Genomic DNA, 24717 nt, shown 5'->3' with positions numbered 1-24717 from the left:
GCTACAGCTGCTACAGCATCGACCTCACTCGATCGTCGCAGGCGCGCGGTGATACGGTCCTGTGATGCAGACGGAGAACACCTGCAGCCATTGAGCGATCGTACCTTCGCAAGTTCTATGCATGAAATATACGGCTCCCATGTAATTTCCTGTCATTTAAGCACAATAAGTGCGCAGCGTTACGATACATATGAGCGTCATTCAATGAAAGCTCTCCGCAAAGTTTCGGTTTCGTTTACACGCGCTGATCGCCACACGATCGAACGTGTCCGAAACACATTTGTAGTTTCCTGCAGTAGTCCAGACGTACGATCACATTTATTCCGCGTTTGATGTGTGCAATGCACGCGTCTTCTACATGCAGCACAGCTCGCCTCTGTATGCACTGGAGCTGCAACTAACATTTAAGCTGTTGTCACGTCCTAGTTTTGTTCTCAAATCTAGATGTGTTTGTGTTGCAGCATCTTCAAAAACAACAGTTAGCAAGCACTCGTTTTCATCTTTATTGCAAAACAGATCTTCGGTCACAGCCATATCCACCCTTCATTGGCAAAACAAAATGCACAGAGAAGTCCGTCAGTTACAGCACACATGCAATATTCCACATCTCTCGCATGCTGCACAACAAAAGGCGATGGGAACTTGTGGCGATAAAGACAAGATGTACATAGAAATGTGCAAACAACATTTGCAACGGTTGTGCAACAACAAATTATCAGCAGACTAATTGCAAAAAACAATGTGTCCTAACAAATGCACACACACTCCAAAAAAGTCTAAATGTGCAAACTGTTCATAATTCTTTAGCTGAGAACAATGATTTCTATAGTCGGATGCAAATCAAGTCTGCAGTGAAGCTCCACTCACATTCAGGACTGCCGAACGGAATTCCTCTGCGATAAAAAGTACAGTTAAATCTTTTCTTGAGACCTAAGCGACAAGCTAATCGTGACGAAATTATAAGTTAAATAACTTTGATGCCCTTGGCTTTCATTTTTTTGATGCCGATGCAGTCAAGCATTAAAACTGATTTTGTTCACTGTTTTGATTGGTCAGTAGAATACAGGATGCCACAGACCGTGGCCCACAGTTACGAACTGCGGTTTTTAAGTTGTATCCTACTATGGTGCAAAATAGCACAGCCCAACACTCAAGCACATGCTTTTGGACTCCTCCTACAGTGCGACTTGAATGAAATCAACCACCAGCAAGCCAACAGCATGCATAATACTCACAGCCTGGCAAAAATGGATGAAATGCCAAAATACAAAGGAAGGATTTTAAAAGGAATGCAAAGGAAGGAAGGATGCTCTGCCCCAGCTGACTCTATGGTCACAGCAGAGGTCGCATATGAAACCATTTTTTATTCATTTCTAGCACAGAACATCAACACATAATCACCTTTCCTTTGAAACATTACTACAGAGACCTTTTAAATATTTCAACTTTCCTTTAAGTTGCTTTTGGATGTTAACACAATAAACCAAACCTTCTAACTAGTACTACAGTTTGGATGCTACACATTTATTTAAAAATGTCTGCAACTTTCCAAACTTTTTATAGAAACACCAACTGAAAAAATGCAAGATTCTATTCTCTGCAGGCAACCAATGACAGCCAGCAGAGAGCAGGCATCAAACAATATTCAAGATAAAATACAGCACATCGGCACACAACATAGTAAGGCCACAAAAGTGTGCTTGTCGAAGACTTCTTGAAAGTGATACTGAAGAAAAAGAACATCTTTCCATAAATGAAGCGTGCCCAGTCATCATCTAGAAAATGCTGATATGCTCAAATGCCTTCCATAAGCAATGCTGACAGATGCAAAGCCATGAGATTAGGTTTTTTCCATGCACTAACAGCTTCACCTTGAACCAGACAGGCGAACAGCTGCAGACGACAATAAGGCGCTCATCAGATTTTGGAAACGATTAACATGAAAATCTCAGTCTCAAAATACGAGTTGTTGCATTTCGTTCCATGCCTTTTCTACATGTCACTCGGTGCTTTTCAAGAACTTGCCACCAAGGCGAGAAAGAATTTGCATGCACTCAGGAAGCATTGCAAACGCAAGTTGAACGTGTGTCTGAGCCTCTCTTTCTCAGCTGTTCGTTTGAGCAGCACAATGCCTTGCTAGGACCCTACGTGAGGCCACTGCCTGTAATGCTGTACAAAGCATATTCTTTGCCTCTCATGTACAAACCCCTCACAAAAGTACACGGAAATGAGCATACGCACATTACCCAGAGACTGAAAGACAGAAATGAACAGCTATGAAACAGTTCAATGCATAGAACTCTCACAAAGACCAAGCTGGTCTACGTGACATTAGGGATTGCCTAAATCCATGCGCTTTTGTTCAGCTTTGCTTTATCCTCACTTAAAGAAACCAAGGAAAGCAGGGAGGTTAGCTGCACGTAAATAAATAGAAAGTTTACTACAACCTATACAATAATAACTGCTCAATTGAGTGCCTCATATGGTTCCATTTGTAGCTTTAAATGTGGTGGTGGTTAAGAAGGTACTGCAGACCTAGCTGCAGTACCGCATTTATAAAGGCCACAGTACCCAACTCAGCATTCTTTAGTATTTCACTAACATACAGACAAGTAAACACAGCCCTTTTTGATGTAGGCTGCTGAGCTATTCAAACTATCTGCTAAAAAAATCTTGTCCCTCAGTTCCATCAAACAATGCAAATAAATTTGCTTTATGTGGGTTTAACATCCCAAAGCGACTCAGGCTATGAGAGACGCCGCAGTGAAGGGCTCTGGAAATTTCAACCACCTACCGCCACGGCCGGGATCGAACCCGCGTCTTTAGGGCAAGCAGCCGAGTGCCATAACCACTGAGCCACCGCGGCGGCTCAATGCAATGCAATGCAATGCAATGCAAATAAGTTCTTTCCAAATCGCTAGCAAAATGGCGGTGCTATCACCTAGCCTCCAAGTCTTCCAGGTGTGAGGAGTGCAAGTCAGTGACATGAACTCAAGTTGCCCGACACTATAGTGCACCCAGCAGCTCAAAAATTGCACAGGCTAGTCAAGAATAGGCGTACGACCTCACAGCGAATGATGCCTTAATGCGGGCAGGAACAAGGGTTCTGGGACACGGGTCAGCAAGTTGCAGTCAAACATTGAAAAAGTGTCTCCAAAAGCACGGTCCACTTGAGAATCAAAAAGTTGCCCGGCTTGGCTTGTGTTGAGCTAATTGAGCTAGCAGCAATACTGCACACAACCCACCATGAATGATCATGGTGGCTCTAATATGGGTGCTCACAACACTATAAACAATGCCTGCTTTTTCACGGCAGGAATCCCATCTAGCCATCTTCTCCCATTTCAACGTGATAGCTCTAGACAAGCATAAGTGGATATCTCCGTGCAGTCAGCCCAATGCACTGGGATCATGTCAACACAATGGCACATAACCGACCATGACAGAAAAATACCTAATCGCAGACTTCCATAATAACACGTGCACACACACATGTATGTGTGTACATGCATGTGCATAAATATTTTTCCCTTTACAAACTTGTTTCTTCACCTGCAGGCAAAACAACTTTACATTACTAACTGCAACAAGCAGCTTCTAAACTGCACCACTGCATGTCTATGACGCTACATGCTGAACATCAATTTTTGTGCTGCCCAGGAATTAGATGGTGGTTCAAAAACACCCTTGTAAGCAACTCTGCATGCAGACGAGGCACATGCTTAAACAACCTTGAGCTGAGCAATGAAGCTGCATTTATCGTAACTCTCACCAACCAATGCAATACAGTATCACCACAACATGTTCCAGTTGCAGAATAATGCATATTATAAAATAGAAGCCATTAGCACTACACTCTCAGGTGTTCCACACACAGCACACATTGCCTTTCATCTTCCATTGGACAAGGCATTCACCTAAAGACAGCACAAAAGTGCTGCATTTTGATAAGTGCAAAGACACTGCATTCTCCAGCAAGCTCTGCATAGAGATGTGGCAATGTTAAACACAGGCTGCCCCATACTGTACAAAACAAGAACACTGTTTTCATGCATTTTCTTGCAAATAACGTCAAGCATGTACTCTTAACAAATGAACACCCTTTCAACGCACACAACATCGGGACTCTGGTACAAGACATCAGTGCCAGCTCGACCTAATCCTACAAGTTCCATGTCCCTCTGTACAAATGTAGCTGCAAGCTGGACATCACTAACCTCTAAGTGTAAAAAAATCAGGACATCACAAAAACAAAAGCATATGCATGTGCACTGAGCCACAGCTTTGACGCCATTAACATCCTCAAACTTTGGCCATCATTGCATGAGGTGTACCAGCAGACACAAAACAGTGACGGGCTGGTGCAGCACATCAACAGTCAAAAAAACAATGACACAACACGGGAATCGCCTCAGCCATAAAGCCTGCCGCTGTAACTCCTGTGCTAACCCGTTTACTACAGGGCTATATTCGCTGATAAGCAACATAAATGAGAAAAAAAACACTACCAGTCTTGCAGAACAAATCTTGTTAGGGAATACTTTGCGGGGCGAACCTGATAAAGAAAAACACAACCTTGAAAACAACCACACAAGGTAAGTGTTAACATGCCACCTATGGTGGCCAATAAATGCAGCACTAACTCTGAGACTTAACAAACAATACAGCCTCAGAAAACAAAAGTAAAAGTAAAACCAAACAGTACACCAGGATGCACAAGCAGCCTATAAACATACAAAGTTCATAAAAGGTTTTATTCTCAAGTTTTAACTCTAACCATTAGGTTATTGGGCCGTTAGGTCCACATTACACTTTGCTCACACAGTGGAATGGATAGGCAAGATAAAGCAACTTTGCCTGACAGAGGACCATGCAGCATAATCCAAAATGGCGTCATGAAAAACCACAGGCATGGTGTACATGAAGGGAATTACATGGAAAAACTGTTGAAAGTAAGGAGTCCATTGCTTCTCCGCAGCTGTGCTCGCACTCTCAACGATGTTCCTTGCATGACGGTGCCCACTTGAGGTGGTTAACACAACACAACAACTTTGACTTTCCTATGTGAGAGCTATGCACATTGTACACAATGCCCGGGCCCATGATACTTGGGTGCCCAGGGAAAGGAGAGGCACTTCAGACAACGTCACATGGCAGTCACTAACATGGGTGACAGTGGCGCAGTCTACGACACCATTTCGTTGGCAGTACCAGTTCTTTTTAGTGCAGAATGCAGCACACAACATGAAAAAACATAAGCATAGGCTAAAAATGTGCCAAACAGACCAGTCTTTCAAGCTAGACTCCGGCACATTGGACAACCTTTCCAACTCTACGAACCCAAACACAACTTGTTTTGGACCTCTGCTAATGCAGTGAATGAACATCAATGCTTAAGTGAAAAACGTGAGCACTAAGGCATGTCACCCTTTGCTGCTTGCATCTGCTTTTTTCAGTCTTACATGCGACAGCTTCTGCTGGTAATTACACAATAAGAACAGTTGTCCACTGCTTCTCATCGCTCTTTTTTTTTCAGGCAGCAGAGAGAACCATTATGCGAGCCAAGGCAAACTTCAGACGATGTACTGCACACGTGCTTGCATCAACATAATTAATAAACTCCTGTCCTGCTTTGGCAATAACATCAATAAAACTAGAGCAGGAGTAAGTTTAAAATACACCCGCACCTGTCTTCGAGCAAATGACAGCAGTTCTCAATGTTTTAAATGCAAAATGACCACGCCTTTCATTTCCAGTACCTAGATTATGAACTCTGCTCAAATTATCATCATTCTGATGTCACGCTCAAGCTCACAACCTGTTATCCTTGCTGTTGATGCACTTGAAGACACCATTTCCACATCGTATGGTGTTCAAAATGATGTAAAACAAAGAGCACCTTTGCAGACTGGTCACTGTGTGGCACACTCTGTCGCCACATGCACTTGCACAAGATTCATCTTTTGTACATGACCACCTTTTTCGGGCATCGAACTCTGTCCGCCAGCGTCACTCGCGGCCACAAGGGCCACGTGTATGATACACTTTCACAAAACATTCCAGGACACTGCACTCGTGCCGTCAAGCCTCGTCGCCAGTTGCTTCTTCAGTGCATTGGTGCAGCGGGGGTAAGGGGCGCTCAGCCCACAGGGTTAACTGCCCTTTCCCCAAAAGACAGCTGTGCAGGCAACAAGGATGCACTGCTCCCACCCTCAGAGAGAGAGGAGGTCATCTTCGCGATCGAGCAGCCCTGCCTCGCGGCTGCAGGCACCCGAGGCCACGAACCGCCGCAGTTCTTCCTCCTCCTGAGGCTTGAGACCACTCGAGAAGAGCGGGGGACTCGAACCCAGCCGCCCAAAGGCTGCCTCCATTTCCTGTCACGGTGAAAAAGAACCAACAATGAGCTCAGATGAAAAACACACTTCGGGCACCTACCAACCATATTCAAGGCCCTTCATTCTCAGGTTTTTTTTCTAGAATTCAGCCGGTAAAAATCGGGCAATACTTCTTTAGCTCAAAGTGAGTACAACTTTGTTTATTAAAAAAAAAATTCCATAATTTGCGGTTTTTCGTGTCTTTTTTCTTTGTCAAAAGAAAATTTTCCATAACCGCTTTTTTTTTTGTGGGGCAAATTTTCCGCACTTTTTCTCCCTGTTTTTGTAAACAATATGAAAATGGCAGCTTCCACTGGAAAAAAAGAAAAGGAATTCATAAAATCAGACATTCCTTTTTTGTCATTCATTAAACTATATCATCGAGTGCATTACCATCTCCTGTGCTCCAATACCTACATCCGTGCAAGACATGCCTGCCTTTGTACTGTGCAAAAACATTTATTAAACCCCACATCGACCATTTTAAAGCATGTCGCGATTAGCATGATTACAGTTTGATACAATGATGCCAAATAGACCCCTGGTTAGTAACACTGACTCGACCTCTTGCTTCTAAAACATACATTTGAACTTGTCCTAAAAGCCTGCTGCATCATGAATAATTACCGTTTAAAAACATTTGAAATCATCGCTTAACTGAAAACAACTTTCTGGAATAAGAGCAAGGTATACACTAATTTCTGTGCGGAGCCTCCAGCTTAGTGCACTGGAAAACTGTTCAGTAGAAGGGTGCATTTTTGTACACATACTGGGTTTGACCACATTTTTAAAAAGTGTGTACATGGTGCAAGAATCAGATTAACCAGGTTTTACCGCAAAACAAAGGGCCCTAACTACAGCAGAATCATGATAATACAAACTCTGATAATTCACACTTTCAGCTAATTCAAGAATAATTCATCAAACTTCAAAATTTCGGTTGGCCAGCTATATTTTCAGTTTCATTTTAAAGCCCCTTAATTTGTACCATGGCGTCACATAATTCAAACTTTTTGTCTTGCTCCGAACGCTCCTGGCATGCTTAAGAGCAGCGACTAAGGTTGGGTATGTGACGTCAACAGTGCCACACAAGCTGGAAATTCATTAGTCATGCCTTGACGAGGCAAGTGATCAATCAGGTGTCACTCATCAAGCCTGAATTACGCTGCCCATTGTTGAAAGCACAAGCTTTCAGGTGCACGCAACCACATGGGCGATGATAATAAGAGGGCCCCCGCCACTATGTAGTGTTGTTTTCCAAGCTTCACTACCAACCCCTAGCGACAGCAGCACCAGTCAGCCAAACCCTGCTGCACGTCATTTCGGACCCTGACTGCTGCGTTCTTTTCCTTTTCTTTTAAGAAGGCATCTCGCAGTTCTGCCGCCAATGTGCGTTTCTCTCGCTTCTGTCCACATGGCTCTTTCCGTGCACTGAAACTGCATGCTCATCACGAGCTGTTCACTGTTTTGCTGCAAAGCCTCCCAACGGAGGCGCCACCGCTTTTGAAGAGGCTAACGCCACTGCTGCATCGCACGAAGGAAGAGGCTGCGGAAACCTTTACCATATTGGAGCACATCTACTTTCACACTCCCCAAGGGGTAAATGCAACAAAAAAATTGGCACTGCAAAAAATCGCTGTTGCCGTGCAGTTTTCACTGTGAAGCAGATGGCTGTTGTCAATTTTTTTCACCAATTAAGTATACTATGATGCGAGACAGCTTTTGGCAGTGCTTTTGTGGTCATTCGATAATTGGAGTTTTGAATAATTCAGGCACCTTTTTCTTTTTGCGAGACACAAGTGGAACAGAACTTCATACAGACGGCTCGAAAATATAAATCGAAGCCAGATGTGCAATAATACAGTATAATCTCGTTACAACGGGTCCGGGTGCAACAGACATTCAGATATAGCATACCAACTTGCCATGTTTGATTGATCTTCCTATTTTTGCCATTGACTGAGCTTCGTTTACTGTGGATACGATTACAATGTACATTCGAATAAAATGGACTCAATTGGGTTGCCAATAAGCTGTTCGGGCTTCGTTATGCGAAACCTCAACTTCAGGTACTCTTCGGTGTGTCTTGGCAGCAGTCATTTCATTACCACGAATTTCCACTCATGAATGAACTCTGAATAAAAGTCAACTGCTGCCCCACTCACGAGCCTTGCTAAAAAAAAAAAGACACTAAACACAGGACGATATGCGTATAGTATAGACTTATGTCGATTATAGTAGGTATGCTAGGGCTGTAGGGGTCAGAGAGGCTCCTCTCCTCATCCTGCAGCCCTAGCTTGCCAGGGAAAGATGTTATATGTCTCCAGCATGCTTCTTGGCATATAACTGTCCACAAACTCATGCCCGCTCACCTTTCATTCATAGACATCCTGCGCTGTTGCCAACTCTTGTCTGAATGCTTTACTTTCCACAAGACGTTGCCATTGCTTCACGTGCACGGGTTAAGATGTTGCTATGCAACGCTAACGTAAGCAATGATGCAATCGAAAGGGCAAGTAGGTAAGAGAGATTGAAGACAACAAAAGAGCGAACCTTCCAACACTCGTGTGTTCTGACATCGCTACTGATTGCACCGGTGAGCAGCTAAACAAACCACCATCCGCCGCCAACAGCCCTGTGGTAGCTGTGGCTGCAGTTCCAGATTCCAGTGTGACGCCTGCCCCCAAACTGTGAAAGCTTTCTCTGGTGTCACCTATTGCTCATTCAGGAGAACAACTGCCAGCATTAGCATGTCGCATAGGCAGTGAAGATGCGTGATCCAAAATATCGGTGGCGAAATAGATTGCATCATTAGGGTCAGAGGAACCTGGTGTGGAGGCCCGGAGTGATCACCACGCCTGCTTAAATTAACGCGGTTGTCACGGCTGGGATTCAACCACGCAATGTTGGGCTCATGTGCCAAACATGAAAGCAGCTACATTAGTGCTGCTATGTACAAAATTATGCACACAAGGGGCTTGCTACTACCCACGAATAGGCAGAAACTATCGTTGGCCCCACAAATATAGCACAAATAAGTCGGCTCTGAACACTGGTCACTTCCACATCCCCGATTCTGTATGTTCATTTTCAACTCCTGGCTTGGCTGAGATCATGTTGAAAATGGATGCTCAAATATAATATCAAAACCTCACAGTCGCCTAGCTACCTTTTTTTAGATGCGTTACCGATCGAATAAACAAGGTCTTGTGAGCTTCAAGGTTACTCCGATTACAACGGACTCACTTATGGTTAAATAAAAGTCAGTTGAAATAGTATTTGGATTCTACAGGCTTCTCTTACAGAAAACCAAAACCTTGGACACTACCAGAGCCTGTTGTAACAAGATTATACAGTACAAAACAACTGAGAAAAAGTAACAACACTGCCACAGTGTGCATCAATTTTTACCACTGAATGCTATGCCATCTGTCTGTGTTGCTGTAGAGAAAGAAATGAAAGCATCAAAAATGGTGTTAGCTACACTCATTTACTAAGTGTACTCAAGGCATTAGATTCCAATAATGACTCCAAGCCCTTAATGGGAACACAATATAGTAAAGGGCATAACATAAGGACACAGCAATGAAATTCTACCAATCCCAGGCCATACTGGGATAGATGGCAGTGAGAAAGCAGATGAATGTGTTGCACAATCTCGCAGTGGTATAATCAAGAAAATTAATGTACCCCATAGAGATTACACGAATTTAGTGCTCAGTAAATAGAGGAATAAATGGCAGGCTGCATGGGATAATGAAATTAACAATAAATTATATCTCATAGAACCTTTCTGGAGTTAATGAAAATCATGCAGTCACTGGGAACATTTCATCGAAGTACAGGTATAATTTTATGCCACTTTTTTGCTGGACACACACATCTTACACACACTTTGCACATAACTTCTTACCGACGAAATAAGACAAACCTATATGTGAAATATATGGAGGCGAGCTCACAGTAAGCCACATTTTATTCTCATACATAAAACTCAAACAACTAAGGAAATAATATTTTACTCTCGTCTACAAAGAACACATTCCTTTTCACCTATTGTTGTTCTAAGGTGAAAATGCACTTGCTGATTTTATATATGTTTTTTTAGGTTCCTCAAGGAAGCAAATGTTTTAAACTAGTATAAATTTTTAAGATTTGGTCTTTTTAACACAACAAATGTCCATTTGAACCCTGCGTTTGGTGCGTGACAGCATTAGCTGCCGATGTGCCATAAAACTTAATATATTGTAATAAGGAACGTTTGGCAAAGCACAGCGTCGCGAACAACCAGCAGTACAGTCCAGGCACAGACCATAGGCAGCCGTCAGTCCAGAGCACGCACGAGGGACGGAGCGTTCGACGCCCGAACTTTGGAGCGTTCGGCACTTCTCGTCGTCTTCTTCGTTAAGCGCCAGCCTCTGAAGATTCCAAAGCCGAAGGCCAGTCTTACAATTCCCCTCGGGAGAAAGGGCGCCATCCTGGTGGCCTAGGGCGATGTGACGACGGCGGGGTCATAGTATGGTTTGAGGCGGGTCATGTGGACAATGGCGCAGCATTGGCGACAATCAGTGGATGGTGTAAGGGGTTCGATGAGGTAATTGACGGGGGGATGTCTGCTGAAGAATACGCTAGGGTCCCTGGTACTTGCTAACAAGTTTGGAGGAAAGGCCGGAACCTGAGGAGGGTACCCAGAGCCAGACCAGAGTCAGGAAGTTAAACGGGAGGAAGTGCAGGGGGATCACGGGTGCTTTTCTGCTGGTGCTGGGCGTGAGAAGTGAAGGACCGGGCAAGCTGTCGGCATTCTTCGGCATAAGTTGCGGCTTGCGAAAGAGTTGTTAATTCGGAAGCATCAGGGCGGTAAGGTAGAATGGTGTCCATTGTGCAAGAAGGCTCACGGCTGTAGGTAACAAAGGCATGTGTACCATTTGAGCCCTCGGAGTATGTTGTCCATCATGCGCTCGAATGTGGCGGGAGCATTGCAGAGGCCGAAGGGCATGACATTAAATTCATAGAGCCCGTCTGGTGTGACGAATGCAGTTTTTGGGCAATCGGCCTTCGCCATCGGCACCTGCCAGTAACCGGAGTGTAAGTCAAATCAAGAAAAGAACTCAGCGCCCTGCAGGCAGTCGAGGGCATCGTTGATACAGGGGAGAAGGTAAACGTCCTTGCGTTTAACCTTGTTTAGACGACGGTAGTCCACGCAGAACCGGAGGATGGAACCGTCTTTTTTCTTGACCAGGACCACTGGCGATGCCCACAGGCTTTGCAACGGCTGTATCGTGTGGCGCTTGAGCATGTCGGTCACCTGCTCGTCAATGAGGCGGCGCTCAGCAGCTGACACGCGGTACGGACGTTGGCGCAAAGGGGCATGGGTTCCAGTGTGAATACAGTGGGCAACGGTGGTGGTGCAGCCCAAGGAAGGTTGTTGGTAGTCAAACAAAGCTTGAAAACGGTGCACAACAACGACAAGCTGGTCTCGTTGGATAGATGTCAGGGCGGCGTCGACGGAACGGTGAAAAATATAGACAGAAGACTGACTGGTGATGGGAACAGGCGTAATGGCGCTGACGTGAAGGACGGCCGTGCTATCGACAAGGGGGTATGCTGAGGCGGGATCGAGAAAGGCAACACTACCAAGCGATTGGCCACGGAGTAAAGTGGTAAGGCATGAGAACGGCTTGGCCACATAAATAGCGCTGGAGCCACGAACAATTGTCAGCACGGCATGATGCAGCAAAACAGACTTCTGGTCAGCGCATCGTACAGAAGGGGTATAAGTTACAGTTGCATCTGAGAGAACAGCACAAGAAAGAGGCACCAGAACTGAAGAGAAAGGCGGAATGTCTGTGTTGTCTGAGACAATCACAGTAGCGGCAGCGGCACCGGGTACGTCCAAGGGAGTGTCACTGTAGGGCGACAAGTCAAGCTGAGCACGGGCGCAGTCAATAACGATGTGATGTGAGGAGAGGAAGTCCCAACCAAGGATAACGTCGTGACAGGAGCGGGCGAGGACGATGAACTCGATTGTGTAGGGAACGTTCTCAATGAGCAGGCGGGTGGTGCAGGCGACTAACGGTCGAATGTCCCGAGCACTGGCGGTGCGGAGAGAAACGGCAGGAAGGGGCGTCGTCACTTTTTTGAGTCTGCGACAGAGGGTGTGACTGAGAACGGAAACGGCTGTGCCAGTATCAACAAGTGCTTTAATGGCGACTCCCTCAGTGAACACGGTAATAATACTGCCAGGCACAGAAACAGGTCTTGAGTGAGTCGCTGGTGACGCAGTTCTTGCCTCCGGAACTGCGACCATTAGTTTTCCACGTGGACGGCGGTGCATGAGAGAACGAGAACAGCGGCCACGAGACAGCGAGCGGTGGGAGCGGGGATGGTAACTAGGAGAAGAAGAATCCGGAGGCGACAATTGTGACGCAGGCGAGGACGACGGCGGAAGGTCGTACGTCGGCTCACGCCTATAATCGTAGGTACGGTGGTCACGACTGTGACACAAACGAGCCACGTGACCAGCGACGCCACAGGCGTAGCAAATAGGGCGGTTGTCTTGTGTGCGCCAGGGGTTGAGTGGCTGCGGCTGTGATCGGGGGCGGGCAACCGGACTGTAAGGTGGGGTTGCAGGTCGCTGGGGTTCTAACTGCCGGGTAGCTGGCCTGTAGACAGGGTCAGCAGGTGAGGGCTGCGACCGCACCACGGCATCAACATACGTCAGAGGAGCCGCGATCAGGGGTGGCTGAGAAGGAGGTGGCAGGACTTCTGCGACCTGCTCCTCGATAACACGCTGTAGGTTGGGAGCAAGCGACGGCACAGGCGTAGACGGGCAGGTAGACAAAGATAGCTGGCGTGCGACTTCCTCACGTACAAGCTGCTGGATGCGCTGGAGGAGCGACTGTTGGTCCAGAGCACCGTCCCATGGGAGAGCCAAGCTGGAAAGTGTGGCCTCCTGAAAGCTTGCACGCCGGGTAGAAAGGCGCTGTTTGCGCAGCTCATCGAAACTTTGGCAGTAGCCGATGACACCGGAGAGAGTCTGGGGATCTTTGGCGACGAGCATCTGGAAGGCATCATCCTCAATGCTTTTCAGAATGTGTCTGACCTTGTCGGCCTAGCTCATAGAAGGGTTGACACGCTTGCAGAGGTCGACGACATCTTCTATATAACTGGTGAAGTTTTCATCGGTTTGCTGGGCCCAACTTTGCAAGTGTTGCTCGGTGCGAAGATTTCGCACTGCAGGACTGCCGAAGACTTTTGTCAGACTGGTTTTTAGAGCTGCCCAGCTTGAGATGTCAGCCTCGTGGTTTCGAAACCAGAGATTGGCTACATCACTCAAATTAAAGATAACGTTGGTGAGCTTGATGCTATCGTCCCACTTATTCTACGCGCTTACGCATTCATAGTAGACCAACCAATCCTCCACATCCGTGTCATCTGTGCCGCTGAAGATGGACGGGTCACGCTGCTGCGCGGCGCCGAAACAGAAGACAGCCGACGGAAGTGGTGAAGTGATTTTGGTGACGGTCTCAGGCATTGCCGAGGCGGTAGGCAATGCGCGGGTGCAAAGCTCCAGGGTGAGGGGATCGTTGGCTCCTGCACCATTTCTAATAAGGAACGTCTTGCAAAGCACAGCATTGCGAACAACCAGCGGTACAGTTCAGGCACAGACCAGAGGCAGCCGTCAGTCCAGAGCACGCACGAGGGACGGAGCATTTGGCGCTCGAGCTTCGGAGCGTTCGGCGCTTCTCGTCGTCTTCTTCGTTAAGCGCCAGCCTCTGAAGATTCCAAAGCCGAGGGCCAGTCTTAAGCGTGGCCCACATGGAGCGTTTTCTGCCCGCGAAATCGCGTCGCGCGCCTGACACCTTCTTCGGCGTTGACGAATTCACTCCCACATGGTCAGCAGCCGAGTGGCGTTTTTTTTGCCGCACAGCTGTGTGATGCACACGGCCCCATCCATGCTGAAATCAGACGGATGCGCAGGAAGCGAAGTGAAGCCGATGGCTCTCGCGCACAAAATGCTCGCGAGCGTGCATCCTCCATGCGAGCGCGTCTCCTGCGGCCGGGGTACTGTAGCCGAGTGCACCGGTGCCTCCGTCCAGAATCATGTGACGCCTGCTCCGGCTCTCATTGGCCCTCTGTCACTGCCCTCTCCCAGCGTCGGCGCGGCGTTGGCGATTTTTTCTGTTCTGCCAGAACCCGACGATTTGGCAAAAACGTCCTCTCCGGCGCCAAAAAAAACGCTCGACGCCGTCTAATCGCCCGGAAAAACGCTCCATGCGGGCCACGCTTTACAATATTATTAATTAACTGGCTTTTTCCAGTCCTTTGAAGTGCCAACTGGCACTGTTTTGCTCAACTCAGGAACCAGCACATTACGGGTAACTTCTATTTTTCAGTCATACAAGCTGAGGAGTGCTGGTTAAATAAACAAATCACCACTTTTCACAGATATGTTATGTTATGCTAATGCTTGTAGGTACGTTTGCATAGAGACAAGGGCTCAAAATACTATTTGTATGCATGGATATCCATGCAAATCACATTAAGTCTTTGACCACATTAGGGTGCACTTCTGATAATTCAAACAAAAATCTCTGGTCCTTTAAAGTTTAGATTAACGTGTCTACTGTATACTGCATTACAATTATGAATCCTGAAGCTACAAAATGCTTCTCCTGCCTAGGTCAGGGGTTCTAAAACAGGGTTTCGCAGAACCTTTGGGTTCCCTGGAGTGCTTTTTGGTTTCCCGAAACACCCATAAATCCATGGATGCCTTAACCCCCTCCCCTCTCCACCTTTTCTGCGACCCACTTTATTTTGCCACTAATCATAGTGTAACTGCTCACAGTAGACTTCCTCCAGACTCATTAATTTAATCTGAACAATTTTTACGGGGCTGTGCACCATTTTACGCATCTATGTCATGCAGAAAGGGATAAAAACAAGAAACACAGGGTTCCTCAGCATCTCTTGAAAGCCAGTGGGTCTCCCTGAGGCTTTTCTGAAAAGATTAAGAACCCGGTGGCCTAAAGTGCTGATTAGAGCGTGTTGCAAACTTTGAGATGTGGCTTCATGCACAAGGCTTTCGCCAGTGCAAAACAGCACCGATAATGAGAAGGAGGAATTACGCCTCCGACCTTCATCTTGCGGCTACTGTTGAAATGCTCAAAAATGCCCACACAGTGGGTGCCACAGTCAACATAAACGAAGCTCGTGTCCCACATGAACAGAACTCCATTTCAACTTCATACTCCTGCACCCCTCATGTCTTCTCCTGGATGGTAGCAACTCCTTCCAGCACCTCCAGAAAAACAATGTCGTCCTTCAGAACTTTACTTCATGGAAGGTACGCATTTTATAGGCACCTTGCCTTCTTTGCAGCACCACTGCAACATCTGAAATGCTCACAGTGAGACCTTCATTGCCTGCCAAAGTGGCTGCCACAAGCATCTGCAGAGTCACAGCCAAACACTGCTACACTTGCGCTATGCTCCTTTGGCCACAAAACTAAGCAAGAACAAGCATAAACGCTGTCTGGTTTTAGTGTGCGAGCACCAAGGGCTCCACTCGGCCAAAAAGCCATTGTCTGTCAGTTTTTTGAGCAGTCCCTGGTCTTGTGAAAGGCCATTGTGGCAGGCGGCAGTCCAGTTTATGACTCGTTGCGAGAGGTTGCTCGGCAAGCTTAACCTGGGTCTCGTAAGCCCCACCAATGGCAGCACCTGCCATCGCAGGTGGCACATCACTCAACCGCTGCACCACTGTGCCAGGAGTGTACAAGTACTGCCACGAATTTGACTGTAAAGCAGAGAATGACCAATTCCGCATATGTGGGCATTAACCAACTATTGCCACCCGAACAGCTTCCATCCATGAACACTGGATCTGAACACCAAAAATGAAGCGAAAAACTGAAGTGCTCACGCACTTAATTCGCATTTGGCCTAACTACTCAAATCAACCGTCAATTTTTCAAAAATCCCTTCCTTCATAGTACGATCCAGGTCTCCACCCACTGTGTAAAGGCTGCTAGCATGCCTTTCTAACAAGTACTTATAATCCTGACACAGACAAGCACAGAGTGTAAGAGACGTTTCGAACCGCTTGGTAGCGTGTCACGACCATGTGTCCCACCCGTTGACGGCACGAGGCACGGGTGGCATGCATGGGGTGGTCACCTTATCGCTGAGAGGAGCTATACGTTGTCGGCGGGAGCTACGTGTGATCGGCGGCGGAAGGTGTCCCATCAACAGCTGTTGCTGTAAATAGAAGAGAGCACAAGGCACCGGTCTGAGGTGGCGCAAATGGTGGGCCCATGAGGCCGTGCCGATGCTTTTGCTGTGCCAATGAGGCAATGAGGCTGCAGGTGCTGTGCTTGTGCTGTGTGGGTGCTGTGCTGGTGCTGCACAGGTGTTTCTGCTGAACAAATCTGCCACCGACAAGCGTGGGTGCTGTGGAGAACGAAAGCAGATGGCATGCGTGTGAATGCCAGCCACTCTAGTTGAAGTCTGCATTTCCGCAGATGTGGAACCAAGCACAACTTCTGGACTGCACAGACGCAGCCTATTAGGCAGCAACTTGAATTGTGCGCAACAGTTGACTGGAGTGCAAGACTGGATTCCTAATGATGGCCTTGCCTGGATTCGCAACTTGTTTTGAATGACTGCTTCACCCTTTTAGGGTTTTTTTGCCACACAAACATGGCAGTGGATTTCCATCACAGGGGTGTATTGTTGCGCGGTGATCTTGTGTTTGAAATTTCGCACTGTACTGAACATGTGCTCACCAGGAGGTGCTGCCACCTCCTAGGACTTACAAGAAGCATTGCAGAAGTGCTTATGCTACTTACTTGCGGAAAATAAAAAAGAAGACTTTTGACCTTCAGTTCTTTCATGCGTTTTACAATGACACAGCTGCGCGGTCTCAGTTTCTCCTCATGCATTGTCTGGCCTTGTGGAGGCTAGAGAAAGTTGATTTTTGTCTTGATTAGCACTGCCCTTGGTTCATTATTACTGACGCTCATGGTGCATCAGAGCTCTCCACTTTTTTTAGTCAGTTCCCTTCGAGTTGTTCAGATGCCTGGTGCAGTTGTGTTATGGCCGCACACGTCATTTTCATTTTTTGTGGTTCCAGCAATGGCTCTTACAACTCAGATTACATACTATTTACAGTTTCTAAATCTGAGGAGATTCGCTTGTCTTCAAATGAGGAACTACATTCCACCAGTTCAAACTCCGAGCCCGACGCAGCTGCAATATCCTGGAAGTGCGCAACGCATGACGACGCCCAATGGTACTGAACCCGTCGGAGGTGCCCTATATGCACTTACACGACTCTGTGTTCATCTGTTTTACACCTGTTTTATGTGTGCAGAATGTGACATGGCGCAGTGCATAAAGCTGTGCTTCAAGCACCATCGCATGGTGGAGAAATACTGAACATTTTAGCAGTTTTGAGCAATGCTGCAACTAAAATACTGTTTCTAAATGTTTTTTTTTTTCAATTACCCATTTTGTTTCCTTAAAATCAGCTACAAAGAAATTTGATCCTAGGGGAAAGTTTTTTCAGAAAATTCTATTTTTAGAGGGTTTATTTCTCTGTCTTGTTTTTGGTGAGGTGAGGGTCAGCTATGCTCTCTCAGGCTAATCAGAGCTTGACAAGCACGCAAAAACATGGGTTCACCCACACTGGCTTGAACATGCTCCAGCGAACATTGGCTCAGCGTATCTGTGTGAACATCTGATATTCACATCGATTCCATCATACTTACTCGAACTTATGCCCCTAACTGGTCTCATAAATAAACTCGAGCCCGAATAGCCCCGAACGCAGGGCCAATAAACTGAACTCCAATGCCACGCCGTTCCGGTGGCAGGCAGCTGAAAACAGGCGTCGGCACTGGCCAAACAACGCACCGTGTCCGAAGAGAGGTCGATGAGTGGCGTGACGCGACCTTCCTCCTTTCCCTCAGCCTCCTTCTTGCCGTTGGCCTCTGGATGGTCACCCTGCTGGCCCCCACCCTCCTGCAGCAGGGAAGGAGAAAGGACAAAAAACGTGCGCAAGTGTGCTCACCCTGCTTTGGCACAAATCCAGGCAGCATGCTTTATTGAATCATTATTTATTCACTTATTTGCACATACAGTGAGCCATAGCTCAGCCCAAGCAGAGGAGCATGAAAACAAAAACAATAGACAGGACAGCAAACCACACGACAGCAATTAGGAGTCACAACAAAAATCTTCCAGCTCCTTTACAAAATGCTTCGATTCGGGTACATTTTCAGGAAGAGAGTTGCAATCCGCGACAGCCCTCGGAGGAAAAACTACACTTGAAGCGATTTGTCAATTCAAAAACTAGGGTTAATGCGTGCTCATTTATTTATCAGGGTTCTTCTAGTGCTTTCAGCACAATTCAACGGATCTGTTTTGAGATTTAAGAAATGTAACTGTGAAGAAACATGAGACTGCTCACTTTCCTATGCAATTCTAAAATGTGTACATTAATTTGCAGCATTAGCGCAATTGGTGAATGTGTCCTCCTATATTTAGCATAAATAAAATGAACTGCTTTTCTCGGAACACGCTCCTGTTGGCTGGTATATTTTTAATATGTGGGTCCCACACCGCTACAGTACATTCAAGCCCAGATCTAGCACAAGCATTATATGCAGCTATCCAGGTACAGATGGGAGAGTTTCTCAGTTTTCTTTTAATAAGCCACAACCTCTTTCATGCCGGTGACCAAATATCAGATATGTGATGACCAAGTAACAACAAAGAAAAGCCAACATTTTGCCACAAGATGTCTGCCGTCAACAGACTGCACAAACGTCCACAATGTTTTTCGTTGTGCATTAGCATTTCATTTCCATCTCGCTTTTACACCACCTTCTCTGTCAAGTTACATTCAGCTAACGCTTTCTTATCACTAGCCATTCACCTCTGTTGCTGCCACCACTGGTGCTTATGAGGAGCACACGTTAACCATACTTTGGCCAGAGGGTGGTCCACAGCAAAGTGAAATTAAAATACCCAAGGACGTGATGTTCTCCCGTCCTGCACTTTGAGCAGAATAAAAAAACTGACATGCATCAATTTGACCACAATTGCAGCTTCAAAGCTCATCTTCTTCTGTCCTCTCAGCTGTCATGCACATGACATTTATGTTTGACCTCTTTCAGCGTGAATATAGCACACTACAAGAGAAATATCAAACTGCAACTGAACCTCCTCGTTGGTGTGTCAGACAAACTGCAAGTTTAGCAAAATCATACCAATTCAAACAGATTTGTAGCTATGCTGCAAAAAAAAGTATAGAAATTGACCAAAAGCACTAGAAGAATGCTTCACCACCAAACTCTGAAAGTGTGAGGAGAAGCCAACTTCTCAAAGTCCTTGGGGTCGTGAGGAAAAGCGCGCGGCACACACGGAAAAAAAAAAAAAGAAGAGCTGGCTATGAACGCAGAAAGGAGGCGCGGGTCGCTGAGAAAGGAAAGACAGTAAAAATGCTGGGAAGAGTAGGGAAGCGAAAAGGGGCGAACATTCGCAGCACAGTAGCACGGAACACGGAAGCGGCGGTAAGAAACGGAGGCACGGCAGCACTGCGTGAGCGGTACCGTTGCACCGCGACTGTGTCCCGCATTTAACTACTGCCTCTCAAACGATGCCGAGGCTGCAGAAAGTGACACCATGTTCACACAAAACATTTTCTTTCATTTGAAATCAAACTCGTGTTAAATCTGTAGCAACATTGTTTTTGTTCAAATGCAGCACTTCCTCAGAATGTAAACAAAATCGAAAATATGACAACATGAAATGTGATAATTGAAAATAAATAAATATCCCATAAAGGGACAATAATAGCAGGATGGAAGGTATTTGTGAATGTTTCTTACCAACACTGTGTTTAGTCAGTAGCCAATTAATTACCAGAGAGCATCATCAGAGCCATGCCATCACCAGCAACTGATATAGTAAAGACCCTGATATAGTAAAGATTTTTGCTGGTCCGAGTCACTTTACTATAGAGAGGTCTACTGTAATAAGAGCTAGACAATGCTGCCTATTCTCAAAGCAAGAGGAATCCACATAAAACACTCGAAGTCTTCACACATAGGTTATACTGTTACACGAGCAATTTCAACTCCCAATGAATTCAATGGCAGTCATCTATGTTTGCACGCCTCTTTGAACATGCTCTCCATGGAACCAAGTTCAACCTCTTGATAAGGCAGTCAATCCAAAGTGGCCTAAAATGCTCCTTTACTTTTTCTTCTTTTCAAACACTCCTTTCCATTTTTCATTAAACTGCAAATGCAAGAGAAGTTCATTTCGCTCATCACACAAAGACAAGACTACAAACAGAGGCGCGTTTGGTTACAGCATCCAATTACAGTTATTGAAACACCCTTCAAGCATTTGTGTAATACACATTTATACATATTATGCCAGGATAACTACCTTCTATTCTGCTAGACAGTAAATGTCAAGAAAAGAACAAGAAATGGCCCCAAGCAAGTTAATACGATGTGGCCATCAAGCACCATATTGCTAGTTGAGCTGTTCCAACTGGTACCACTAATTACAGTTCAACTAAACAGCCATGACAGTTGCTACGCAAAACAACTATGCGGCACTACCCGACCGAAATTGGGTACAGTGATTTACCACTAGTTCCAAATGACTGTGCAACAAAGGTCTATTAGTTACACAGCATCATACCTGCATTGCCGGAGTCGTTGCTGCTTGCCGCGAACCTTGCCAGGCCTGGAAAGCCACCTAACAGCCAAAAAATAAAAATAAAAAAATGAAGTAAACTTTCACTCACAAAATATTATATACCACATTTACATGACTCTAAAACACCATTTTTGCATAAAACATTGGCTGAAAATGACAAGTGCATTAGAATCAAGTACAAAAACGAAACTATGTCAGCAACACCCTACTGCCTTTGCCAACAAAAAATGATGACTTGATAGTACTTCTTGTGCCTCGGTGCAGTAAAAGCTCACTAATTCGAAAATCTGGATAATTGGAATATGTGATGTTTATGGATTTTTATGGCGCAAGGGCATCTGCGGCCAAAGAGTGCCACGGCTCAAGGTATTTTTCAATTACTCAAGGTGGGGCCAAAGACCCATTTCCCAAGCAGAGCACCAGACCAGGGGAAAGCTTCTACCCACTGTATCACCGGTGGGTACCCGGCGGCTCTGGGGATCGAACCCCGCACCTTCCGCATACGAGGCGGTTGCTCAACCACTCGGCCACCGCTGCAGTCGGATAATTGGAATAGCCAGCAACTGGAACAGCATGCAAGTATATGGTTTTGGACGCTCGCTAATTCGGGTGCCACGCATCTGTCACTGGGTGATTCATGCCTAGGTCATGCCTAGGTATGACTGCCATGGTCAGCTGTGAGGTGCACAACAAATTCTCTGGAGATTTTTGAGTGCGGTACGTGCGCCGACAGTGGTGCGTCGACAGAGGTGTGTCAGACAGCAGAGCGCTGCACATGCCAGCCCAGCATTGTGCGTGTGCACGTGCGAAGAGTGTATGCGAGGCAATGGTGACAAAGAGCGTGGCGAGCACGAGGAGCGGAGAGCTGATGTGTCAGAAAACCGAGGTGTAAAGGAAGATGGCGCAGCGGAGATCGGGTCATTCAAGTGTGGAGGTGGCAGCCGTCGAACATTGGGTCCGTGCTGCCGTAGGCCTCCCTCGGATCTCAGACCCAAGCCTCCGGCGTTCCTTGCAAGCGTGGAGGTGGCAGCCGATGGAGTGAGGGTCCGTGCTGCCTAAAGGCACCCTTGGATAGCCTGCATTAAGCCTCTGGCGTTTCGGGCCGCCGTCGACAGGTTTCGGCTACGCTTGTTCTTTCTGCTGCTGCCAAGTTCTTCGGGCTGTTGACGGGAGACCACCAGCGTCTTCCTGCAGTCCTCTCTGCTCCTACAGTCCTCACCACTTCCCTCAACGCAACAACAGCGATACATCACACTACAAACACCCACGTCCGCCCTGTCTGCAAGACATCCCCCCTTCACCTGGCACGCTCAGTACCTGGTGAACACTTTCCTTTACTCTGTAGTGTTGTATGCCTGTTGAGTGTGTTTTTCTTGGTGCTTTCCTTTCTTATTGGCTCTTTTCCTTTAAATTATAAGTACGGCTTTGTTTTGTTTTGTTTGATGTCCTTGTTCTCTCCTCTTGCTCGGACCTGCACGCAATAGCATTCCCCTTCGGAAAGTCGGGGACGCACTACCGATTCAGGACACAAGTGAACGTCAGAATAGCCCTATTTAAACCTGAATTGCATGCTGCATAGTTTACAGCACACCTCTAATGTGTGTGCAGCAGAAGCCTTGAGGAAAACCAGATGGCCTCCGCCTCTGAGAACAGCCCGACTGCTTAGTTTCCGTTTTGCTTTCCTGCGCTTCGCGCCAGCCCTCAGCGACGGCAGCTGCGCATCAGCCAACCAACCGAGCACAGCTACGTGCCCGTTTAGGATGCTGACTGGTGCCTCTGTGCATTTCTCTTACTTCCAATCGCACGGTTCTCCTAGTTCGCCGAAAACTGCATGCTCGCCATGTGTCTTTCGCTCTTTGTGGGGGAGCATGAAAATCTGGTGTGCTTTGCGATCAAAAATGCTGCAGTGTTTATTTTTTTCCGGACCATGAAAAATGGGTGCATGTTGCAATCGAGTAGACGCGGTATACAAAAAGAGACAACAAAATACAAAAAGGATAAAACGGTGATAACTTTAGCCATACCTTAACCACCAACAGAAACCACCACTTAATGCTGAGAACACGTTTTCTTTGGTGGTTCTGTGTGTGATCCAAAACAATGAAAAACTGCTTTATATGATTTTGCGGAATATCAACTCACGCTAGGAATTTATGAACAGTAATAATTTTTCGACTCAAGTTAAATCTGAATTAGAATCTGCACACCTAAACATGCAATCTGGAATGTTAAAAAGAGGGAAACAAAAGAAAGCAGGCAGCCAGTGTACTCCACATCTGCACATTCACTCGAATAATCACTACAACCAATTATGCACGGCCAGAACTATCAAGAACACAAAATATGGCCTAGATTAAAAGAAAAGCACCTAAAGCAAAAAGTAGCTCATAGACATTGTGCAAGATGTACAGCTACCACTGCGAAGCTCCACTCCTGAACGGGCTTCTCTGGCTGAGAGCTCGTCCTCCACCAAATAGTCAAGACAGCTTCACCACAAAGTTATCATTGCGTCACTGCAGCCCTGTCCATCGCCACAGAATGACAATCCTTAGTTTATATCTTTGATTTACTCCTGTTTTCCTTGTGCCCCAGTCACTCACCTGGAATGCCTGCGAGATGGTGAGGGCGGCTGCCTGGGCGATGCGGCGCTTGGCACAGAGGAACGCGTGGCACTCCATCACCTCGTTGCTGTGAGTTCCGATGAATGCCACGACCCGGTCGAAGCTGGCGTCCGCAGAGCAGAACGAGATCCTGCAGGGCGCCCACAAGGTAAGGGTCACCAGTGCACTCAATTTCAGCAGAACTGTGTGCTGGACAAGGAGTGGACAATGCACCTTCCCCGCCCCATAATTCTGTAAACAACTGCAACCATGAACAAAATGCGAGTCAGGAATGTCCTGCTTCTTAAAAGTGAAAAGGAGGGGCTTTTTTTTTACTACGGGTTTACTTAACCAAGAAGCTTAGAGGAGATGGCTTGAAGTTAAATATGAGAAAAGATGACAAACAGCATTTAGATAATTTTACCCTTATGTTAGTTTTGTTTCTTCAACATAAACCAAGTTACTACAACCTCAATGTTTAGAAACTGACAGTTGCAAGGCCATTTCCAGAACATACCAACTCTACTTATTCTGAAACAGAATGAAACAGAGCAAGAAATTTTTGAAGACCTAGTGACTGAAGACGTCTCCTAACACATATTAGCGACAAACTTTAATCGAAAATTGCTCCTGCACAATCCTCAGCTACCTGAAATCAGCAATGCTTAACATTGCATATCCTATACTATGTGAAGAGAGTCCCGCAGCTTCTTAAGTATACCTGTCACCAATTGGTTTCAAACCCTCTTTACTTGCTCCATTGATAATCTGCCCATCCCCACTCATACTCCATCACCTGAAGTCATCCCCATATATTTGGGTGCTTTTGTGACCATGGCTTCAGTAAATTAGCCAGTGTTAATTTACTTACTGGGGAGAAAAGAAAGAAGGTTTCCGAATACTTTGGGAAGGAACTGCTTAGAGTGTGAGTCTTCAAACAGCATCAATGCACTCAACAAGCAGTGTCAAGCCAACAAAGACAAGAAGCACACCCACACACATCCCTAT

At 46.3% G+C, this 24717-nt stretch overlaps 1 protein-coding gene across 3 annotated transcripts in view; it reads right to left on the bottom strand.

Annotated features, from left to right (window-relative positions):
* Nucleotides 1-479: 479 nt before the first annotated feature.
* Nucleotides 480-24717, bottom strand: part of LOC144099338 (low density lipoprotein receptor adapter protein 1-like) — a 40516-nt gene continuing 16278 nt past the window's right edge. Inside the window, exons 4-8 of one of the 3 annotated variants that reach the window (XM_077632562.1) lie at nt 23710-23860; nt 21092-21148; nt 18287-18394; nt 16473-16630; nt 480-6374 (exon numbers count right to left, since the gene is read on the bottom strand). In XM_077632562.1, the coding sequence (XP_077488688.1) occupies nt 16487-16630; nt 18287-18394; nt 21092-21148; nt 23710-23860 (460 nt within the window). In that variant the 3' untranslated portion in view covers nt 480-6374; nt 16473-16486. The remainder of the gene's footprint in view (nt 6375-16472; nt 16631-18286; nt 18395-21091; nt 21149-23709; nt 23861-24717) is intronic. The other 2 variants (XM_077632560.1, XM_077632561.1) reach the window with 2 other exon arrangements.

The sequence above is a fragment of the Amblyomma americanum genome, chromosome 7 (assembly GCF_052857255.1).
Source record: "Amblyomma americanum isolate KBUSLIRL-KWMA chromosome 7, ASM5285725v1, whole genome shotgun sequence".
NCBI classification, from domain to species: Eukaryota; Metazoa; Arthropoda; class Arachnida; order Ixodida; family Ixodidae; genus Amblyomma; species Amblyomma americanum.
Note: the sequence above shows the minus strand (reverse complement) of the source record. Positions and strands in the feature narration are given on the sequence as shown.